This window comes from Phoenix dactylifera, chromosome 15, assembly GCF_009389715.1.
Source record: "Phoenix dactylifera cultivar Barhee BC4 chromosome 15, palm_55x_up_171113_PBpolish2nd_filt_p, whole genome shotgun sequence".
Classification (NCBI taxonomy): Eukaryota; Viridiplantae; Streptophyta; class Magnoliopsida; order Arecales; family Arecaceae; genus Phoenix; species Phoenix dactylifera.
The window spans coordinates 10630906-10640699 of NC_052406.1; the positions used below are offsets into that span (position 1 = coordinate 10630906).

General features: G+C 36.0%; 1 protein-coding gene across 1 annotated transcript; it reads right to left on the reverse strand.

Moving 5' to 3' along the window:
* Positions 1-862: 862 nt before the first annotated feature.
* On the reverse strand, positions 863-8976 carry LOC120113304 (RING-box protein 1a). The gene is made up of 5 exons (XM_039134411.1): positions 8700-8976; positions 8482-8532; positions 8280-8339; positions 1250-1321; positions 863-1159 (listed from the first exon to the last, which is right to left on the reverse strand). Exons 1-5 carry the CDS (start codon positions 8836-8838, stop codon positions 1122-1124), a joined length of 360 nt encoding a protein of 119 aa, XP_038990339.1. The 5' UTR covers positions 8839-8976; the 3' UTR covers positions 863-1121.
* Between the last annotated feature and the right edge of the window lie 818 nt (positions 8977-9794).

Consider the following 9794-nt stretch of genomic DNA (forward strand, 5'->3'; position numbering starts at 1 on the left):
GAAGGTGCAGGTTGCATGGCCCCTGCAACCTAGGCCCGACCTGCACTAGTTCGACCCATGGTACCATTTTTTGGCTGCAGGACGAGCTGCAGGGTGATTTGCTCCAGTCTCCAAGCACCCCCTCCCTTCCAGCGCGCACACCCTCCCTCAACCCTGCCATTACGCCGGCCTCCTACGCCTTTGCACCTCCTCTCACCTCACCGATGCTGGTGACTTCCACACCTCGCCGCTCCTGCTCCCCATGCTCCTTTCTCTTATAGCAAGCAAAATGCCTCTCCTTTTTTCTTTCTTCTCTCACTTCCCCAATCTCTTAAGAGCCCGCAGCCACGGCTTTCCTTATGACAGATGCCACGGTGGAAGCAATAGAAGATGAGGAATTAGAGCAAGGAAACAGGGGGCTAGTTGCCTGACCCTGGAGTTCAATTGAATGATCCGCGATTTAACAAATAATAATATCAGCATAAATATACACTAGCCAAAATGTCTAAAGTTCTCTAAATCGATTCAAGCCAATCTTCGCAGATGCTTGCGTGGGAAATCCTCAGTCCAAAAAAATAAAAATAAAAAAGAGCTCAGTTGAGCACAACCATATAGAGTAATATCTTAGAAAACATGGAAGCACTTGGTAAGAAAATATTATACCCAGTCGCTGATGAAAGTTCGCCCAAAGCATCATGCTCGTTCTGTTTCACCTACTAACTTGACCAACTCTTTTAAGAGCATAATAATCAACATTCGATCGATCTCGATGTCACAACTAAAACAACGGTCATGCTGGCTACAGAGAAGCATCAATTTGCAATATCTATATTGTGCCCTATTAGAGGCTGAGTATGCACACCACATGCAGAATATACCGTCATTTTCAGACAAGTTAAAATTCAAGGAAATGCTTAATCTTTTACTTAATCTTTTACATCAACACAAGTCAAACGCTTCAGTGTAATGAATCCACAGTTCAAGGAATATAGTATGAATTCATTCCTCGCTTGAAGGCATGCTTAAAGTAACAACCCAGCTAAGGTAGCCAATATGGATGGAACTTTTCAGATATGGTCCCAAACGTACTAGTAGGATGCAGAACAAACTGATTACCGCAAGTTCATCCCCGCATAAGACCATTAGTGGCCATATTTCTGGAACTCCCACTCACTGTTGTCTGTACATTCACAAGAGCAATCAGGAATCACCAAGAATGCCATATAAAAACACATCAACTTGCAAACGTTAACGAGACAACAATAGTTACCCAAAGGGCAAACTTGACGAGTCTTGAGCCACCGACTGATGCAGTGGAAGTGAAAAGCATGATTGCAGACACCTGTTTTCAGCAAGACATTGTTTTTAATCAGGTGAGATTGATCAAATAAACTTTAAAAAATCTTCCAATCAGATCATCCAGAACCTGTCAGTTCGATGAAATTCATTACACCTATAGCATTACTCATTAAGAGGCATAACCCAGCAATAAATTGATGCTGAAGAGAAACATCATGATCGGCACCCTCCTTTCATTCCTTATGACAGTAAATTTTATGAAAGACATCGTCAGCTGGTCAACTGGTTCGGATGGTCCTGGATGGGACTTGGGGTAAACATTGAGCTTAAGGCTTAAACGTTTCAGCACCCCCCCCCCCCCCACCCCTTTTCTCTCCTCTAAACATTTGGGTTTGACCTGATTTCCATCGCCCCTTTAATAATTGATTTTCAATTAACTTGGTCTTGGTTTGATTTTCCATAGAGACCCTTAGCAATTGAACTTGAGATAGTTCCTAAACTAGTATCAGCAATTGAATAAAATAGATCATCAGAACAACAAGCAAGTCTTCTACACTAAAAATACATAAATGTTCTATAACTATATGCATTCTTTTTTTAAATGGTCATGATCTTGGATATGTTCAGAAGAAAATGCCTAATTTCAAGCTGTTTGCAACTTAAAATCAAAATGACAAAAAAAAAAAACATTAGGCACTAAAATAACATGCAGTTTAATATTTGTTGAAGGATGATAAAAGAAAAGGAGGCAAAGATCCAAGGCATATGTGAAAGATGTTACGATAAGAGTTTCAAAGTAAATAGAATGCAGCCTCACATAGAAATGCTTGATGAATGAGTAATAAAGCCAATCCCATTTAGTTGGAACAAGGCTTGATAATTATCATTATGGTAATGTTTCATAATCCTTAAATAATTTTTAGACAATTTCAGCCAAAAAATTACCAAAACTACACAAACATAGATCCTATACAACAACACAAATATTCCAAAATACTGTCTGATATTTCTTCGTTTCTTTTATTTTTCTCCTATTTTTCTAACTCCTGATCGACACTCTGAAACTTGAGCAAAAATGTCAAAACCATTTGAACTGTCAAAAACATGACTCTAACAGGTCCCAATCAAAATGAAACAAAATTTAAAAACCTTGGTTCAGGTTCTCATAATTTGTCATTAGCTCTTTAAAACGGATTGAGTACGCTGCAGTGGGATGAGAAAATTCATTTACATGTGTTTCCACTATTTCAGTATCCAGTAATATTTTGACTTATATAAGATTAACCAAAAGTATGGTTTGGATGCATCACAATAGACAAGATAAATAGTAAATACGTTTAGAGATTACAGCAAACTCAGAAACTAAGCCTCAATATACAATTCTTAGTAATAACTACTGTTTGTAACAGTCTGAAGTCTGAACCATTCCCACTTGAATTTACAATACATAAGAGATATTGCAATCAGGCAACTATCCACATAGGAATTATAACCATACATTCCCAAGTCATCAACCTTATGCATTGAACGATTGCAAGTTCAGAGTGCAAGAAACTGACTACAAACTAAAGAATTAGATCGGAAGTCTATAATGACTCTAGATTTGTTAATCAAACATCGCTCTTAGCTCAAGAGTTTAGATCAGTCAATTCAGTCAACATCGATAATGATTTGTTATAGCTTTGTTCAATTTTATGTTTTTTGAATTTCTTCTGAAGTCTACCCATCCTCTTTCCAGATTCTGAAAAGAATTATGAGGCAATGAACAGGTTCGCACACTGGTTGTTTAATACGTTCATGAGAATGCCAATAAATGTTAGTGCAAAGTGAAATGAACTAAATAATTCTTCTTTAAATGAGTGAATAAAAGAAAAATAAAGGCCAATACAATGAACAAATAAAGCATGCATATCATAGGCTCACTATAGTATAATCACAGTCATAAGATAAAAAAATGACAAGGTCCTACATGCACGAGCAGGAGCTTTTTTTGGTAACTTTAACAAGAGGAAAAGAGACATAACCAAAAGAAAACCAAAAATAAAGTACAATCGGAGTCCACAAGCAAGAGCTTAATACAGCAATAGGCAAAAAAAAATATAGCAAGCAACATGGAAAGAAATGCCAGTATAAGCATACAAAATGCACTCATGAAAGAAAAGAAATAAAAGGATGAGGGTTGAAAAAATGGACTATGAACTCTTACGCATTAAGAAATTGGTTGCAAAATCATATACACTACATTACAAAACAATTCACTCAAGCAAAATAACATTTTGCAAAAGTTATGGCCCTCAAATATAAGTTTAAATTTCTGATCATACCAAAGATTTAAATCTTGAAAAGAGAACAAGCATAATAAGAGATCAAGTACCCAGCATCATCAGGCTTCTAACTCTGATTAACTTCATCAGGACCAAAAAGATCTAAGGTATCAAACATGTATTTCCTAGTTAAACAATTGTGTATTTCCTACGGTCCCCGCAACTGATGACAGATCCATGCCACAATAAATAAAAGAAAGAAGGAACTACCCTTCTCATATAGAAACAGAACTAGAGCGAAAAAAAACTTGTTTGCTCCCCTTTTCATTTTAGCTGTGATTTTTATTCATTAATAACGGCAGCTTGATCTACCGTGATTTCAAAAAAGAATGGCTTCTATAAATAAAAAGGATATAGCTCGAATATTAGAAAAAAATATGTTGCGACCAGGTGAATTGGAAATTAGGCTAACAGACAAAATGTGTGTTTCCTGTAATTACTAGAACAGATAACAAAGATAAAAATTTAGAATGTTGTTTAGGTGATGTTGGCCACACCAACGACATAAGCGCTGCATGGACATAGATATGAGAATCATATTTTAACATGTAAGTATCTAACTCTGCAAGAGAGAGAAAAAAGGCAATACAAAGGATAAATTATAATTTTAACTAATTTATAAATTTATACATATAAAATATTGTTTGTTTAAACATTAAAAATAAATATTAGGAAAATATTGCTTGTTAAGATCTTTCAATATAGATATTTCCTATTCAAACTTTCCAATTAACTCAAGGAGGATTTCCCCCTTTAAAATTGGAAGTGAAAATTTCCCTATATAAAAAAAAATATTGGCCAATCAGTTAAAGAATGAATACTCACTTCTAGCATGGCAATGGAGAGTTAGATTCATTGTTGGAAAAGCTCAACTCTCCACCAATCTCTAGAAATAGAGACCATAAAACTTCACAATATCCAAGTGTCCAATATATAACCAACTCAGGTACCTATGTGACATGGGTTTTTTGAAGCCAGATGCGAGCGACCAGGTAAAATAGGTGACATCGCAAGGCATCAAGTCCAAAAATGATCCTGTGGAGTTAATAATAAGCATAGAAACTAGTTGTCCATGACATTCTCTAATCAAATATTACATCACATATTTTACATCTAAATAATTACAATTTAACCTATGCTGCATAGATTTTGACTATTAATATGATTAGATACTATGCCATATTCATAGATGCAAGTCAAGAACATATAGTGACTTCTTGAGAGAGAGACCCCAAAATACACTAATTATAGATATGCTACAATGTCCTTTTCCCTAAATCATTTCCAGAAAGGGATTTTTAACTCTCTTCTACATTCAATTCTATATTTTCATTTTGGGCTTGTTTGGTTCGCAGGAAGCATTTTTTTCCCTAGGAATATGATTCCTGGGAAACAAATTCCTAGGAAGAGAATGCCTAGGAAAGTACTTTTGGCATGTTTGGTTGACCATGAAAAAATGACAAAATTCCAAAGTGCTTATGTTGGTTGGCCATCCACTTTTCTGGAAAAGTTATGTATAATTCTTATTTTGCCCTTAATAAAAATTAGGTCTTTAATGCCTCTTTAATGCTTCTTTAATGCTGAAGGGCCTTTTGGGGAAAAAATAAAAATGGAGTGATTTCCGCCTCATGAGAAAGTAACTTTCCCATGTTTCTAATGGGAAAAACTTTTCCATGAAATGTGGGAATCATATTCCCATGGGAATACAACTTTTCCGTCTCTCTCCTTTGAAAACTCCAATCAAACAAGAGGCATCTCATTACTTTCCCGTTGACCATACTTTCCCCCCTTCTTTTCCCGCGAACCAAACGAGCCCTTTATAGGACTTAACAAGCTTACTTTGGAAATCAGTAAAAATTAAATCGTGGTGCAGGAACAAGCAATGGAAATTCAAGCAAAGCACCTAGAAGCATCTAAATCATTAGTAAGTTCAAAAAGACTTTGTTAAAATGTCACTTTTTTAATTATAGTTGTTTTACCCATTAGTGAACTTGGTTGCTATATTTCAAAAAACACATGCAATAAGGCTAATTTAAATTAGAAATCCTATAATGGCAAAAACCTAGATCAAATAAATTCTATAGCACATAATAATACATATTTGTTTCATTAGGGGGAAAACAATGGGCATCCATCAGCAATTGTAAGAGTGAGGCCAAGAATCTAGGGCAATGCAATAACACGAATAAAAGGTTTCAACATCAAACCGTAGTTCTCTTCTAAGTCTAGCATTTTTCCCCTAGGAGGGGTGCTCGAGAGGCCCAAAACAGTAGTAGATAGTCTAAACTCCAGCCAAGCTTGGTATTGCGTATTCTAGATCGAGCTAGATTCTACTCCTAATGATTCATCCGTGGTTCTAAGTCAAGTTTGACACTTAAAAAAATCAAGTGACGAATGATTATCAAAATGCATGTCCATATCATAATACAAATTACAATGGCAGGTTATCGGCACAACAAACAAACTGTGCATTTTCTATCCATCATCAATATTAGTTAGCATCATTGAATATTGACAAGTATTCACATAAAGGCATATGCACCAATACATAGCATATATCCTGCCTTCCCTTTCAAACTCATGATTGAACATCCTAAGGATGCTTGCTTTTGGTCAAGATATCTTTTTCTGCATATTTTTCCCCTTCCCTTCACTTTTGAATAATTCAAAGGCTCAATGCATGTGCTCAAATAAATTCATAATGAATTTTCAGATTGTGTTGTTAATATGTAAAGTATGTAGCTGCTTTTAATTGGCACTTTAGCTTATTTGTACTGCTTCCTCCATCAAAAGATATCATCATCCCCTATCGCCCATACTCTTTCCAAGTCTAGAAGAATTTTGGAGGGTTGGTCCCTGATTTTCATGAGTTTAAACTATGACTGATAAGGTAGTTCTCTCTATCTGCCAACTAGATAGATAACTTTCACAGCAACCCTCTCTTTTCTCTTAGTTTTGCTTTAGCTAGAAATTTTATACTAATTTCTAAAAGGTTGCTGTCTAGTTAGCCGCACATAAAATCTCTTCAATCTATTGAGCCTTCTCGACTCTAGTTGTACCTTGTAGCCAACCCCATAATTGATAGGAAAAGGCTTAGGGCGATGATAATGATGACAATGATGATGGCAAATATGACGGTAATTTTAGCTGTATGACAGATTTCTTAAACTCATACGATGCACAAATTCAAGATTTCGCAACACAATCACATATATCTTGGACAAGTTATGATTCTAGATTTCCACAAATTCTGTTTTATATTTATTTGTTTAAATGTCTATTTCATTAGTCTAAACTAGTTAAGATTTATCTGAATTCGAAAAATAAATAAAATGGCGTACATTAACATACCTATTGTGAATATTTATAGGCAGTTGCATAACTTTGAATGTAAAATAACAGCATAGCATGGCAGAATATATATACAGAAGCAGGAGCATGATTCTTGATACTCTATTCCTGGACCATTAGCCAAGCTTGGTCAAAAGCCAGCCTACTACCACTCAGCCCGCTCATAATGGGCTCCTAAACAAACTAAGGACCTCATTTCAGAGACTATAAGCATGGCCGTTCAAGTTCCAAAAAGGGGAAAAACTAGGAATGAGAGTTGTAGTGCTAGACCAATATATTTTACCTTCTCCTAGTTGCCACCAAGTAAAAGCAATGACAACTTTTGTTTCCCATGTTGATCCAAACATCAACTTTCATATCAACTTGTAAAATTGGTCAAGCTATTCTAATTACTAGACATAAAAGTAAGAATCATGCTTAGAAATCTCAGTTGAAATTCCTAATAATAGCAAAGCAAATTCTTTCAGGTCGGACATCCACTTGAAGACCACCCACATGTATTGGGTTCATAAATCCAAGAGAGCTATACTATTAGTTACGGTGCTGGAGTGATATATTTTACCTTCTCCCGGTTGCCACCAAGTAAAAGCAATAACAACTTCTGTTTTTACATAAACATAGTATCGTGACTTTTTCCCAAGTTGATCCAACATCAACTTTCATATCAGGTTGTTTCAATAGAATTGGTCAAGCTAATCTTATACCTGGACATCAAATTAAGAATCACGCTAACTTAGAATCTCAATTAAAATTCCTAGTAATAACAAAGCAAATCCTCATGGGTAGGACATCCACCTGAATCCAATAAGGCCCATACGTTGGACAATGAGCATAAAGATCTGTTATGTGCACATTCTTTAAGTTGACATAATCTCAAAACCTGTTTTCATTAAACTGCTCGAGCTCATCTAATTCTTGAAATCAATTTAAGAATCATAGAAATATGAAACCCAATTAATATTCCTAATCAAAGCAAAATAGATCTTAAGATATAACTTCTAATAAAATGAGTTGGAAGATGCTGAACCTTTTTACCAGAAGTTTCAATCGAAAATACTTAATTGTATATATCCGTCCAGTGAATCTTTAGAAACTAATAGACAGTAAAAAAATATAGTGTAAAGCATTTAGCATTCATAACACGCAACACAACTGCTAAGAGGTTCCACGGTTCACTAATATTATATATAGAAGAACATAAAATCCAAGACTTCTATATGCACTCCCACGCAAAAAGCACTAAATTGCAGACTCGCTAGGGCACAGATTAACAATCTTGATTGATATCTTACGCAACAAAAGAAAAAAGCTAAACAGGATGCTCACCCCAAGCAACGGTGCATTCTTCGCTAGTCGCACTGGCTTGGTTCGCCTGGCACTCGATGCCTGCCAATAAATTTCCGACGACCAGACGCATCAAGAACCCAAACAATAAAAAGGGTCAAGAAATAAAACCCTAACCCTTACCTTAACTCTACGTATAAGTCGAGCACACAAGAAAACGAGCAAAGAAGAACGATTTACTCACAGAGATCCATGATGTGGTTCCTGCAAATAGCGCAGTTATCCACGACGATATCTGCACCAAATCCAATTCAATAAATCAGTCAACTGATGGATCAATAGCATCCAAGCATCAGATCCAGAGCATGAGGAGGGCTGAGAACCGAAACCCTAGCCCCAGAACCGCTAGGGTTTGAAGCAAAGGAATCCGCGCTAGGGTTTAGGGAGGGATCGCTCGCGTACCCCAGGCCCAGAGGGCGACGGCGTTCCACTTCTTGATCTCGAAGCGCTTCGGCTTCTTGGAGGACGACGACGGCCCGGCGGCGCCGCTCGATCCCTCGCCGGCAGGAACCATGTTGATGTCCGTGTCCAGCGACGCCATCGGATCGAAGAATTTAAACCGAGGAGAGCAGGAGAAGATCTAGTAGAAGACGGGACGGGAAGACGAGGGGTGGGGGATGAGGTAACAAGCGGAGGGTCGGGTGGAGAGGGTATTTAAAGGGACCGCGCTGTTATGTGGCTTTCTTTTATGTGTATATGATACACAAGAGGTATTTGAATGCCAAGAGCTAGCTTTATTAGAGACCCAAAGAAACTTCCCGTGGGAACGAAACAGAACCCCAAAAATTTTTTTTGCACGCAGGATGGTAACCTTTTTTCATCTCTCCTACGTAAAAATTAAGTCGACTTGGATTACAGGGAATATGAGAATTCAACATATCTTATACACATGTCTAAGTAAGAACTAATTTGGTTCGCAGGAAAAAAAATATATATATATATATTAAAAAATTGATGCTCAAATATATGATATCTGAAGAAGTAATTTTTGCATTGTTAACTATGAAAAAATGACATATTTCAGAGTGGTTGAATATCTACTTTTCTATAAAAATTATATAAAATATCTGTTATGTCTTTAATAAAAAAAATTTATCACATCCTATCTAAAAGCTTAAGTGTATTTTTGGAAAAAAAAATATATCTCAAATTTTAGTATGTGTGAATTATATGTTTTCATATCTTATATGGATTTTTTTTCTTAAAATATAAAAAATTTATTCATATGAGAAAGCTATTTTCTTTATAAAAAAAATACTCCAACCAAAAATAAGATATTTTTTTTTATTTTTTTGTTGACCCACTTTTTCTTTCCATTTTTGCGAACCAACTGAGTCCTCAAAACTAAAAAGAAAAGCATGACCGTGTATCCAGGAAAAAGTTCTATGAGCTCATTTTGATATAAGACTTGACTATCGCTTGGAGCAGGGTTTAGTCTTTTGAACGAAAGACCATCCAATCACATCATCATGCATCTCAAATCATTTTTTGATCACA

What these genes read in the sequence shown, in the direction of transcription:
- LOC120113304 (XM_039134411.1), bottom strand. Translation starts at nt 8,838, where the DNA reads ATGGCGTCGCTGGACACGGACATCAACATGGTTCCTGCCGGCGAGGGA. An exon ending in GAACCACATCATGGATCTCT is followed by an intron (nt 8,340 to 8,481) that starts GTGAGTAAATCG and finishes ATTTATTGGCAG; the next exon opens with GCATCGAGTGCCAGGCGAAC. An exon ending in AGAATGCACCGTTGCTTGGG is followed by an intron (nt 1,322 to 8,279) that starts GTGAGCATCCTG and finishes TGCTGAAAACAG; the next exon opens with GTGTCTGCAATCATGCTTTT.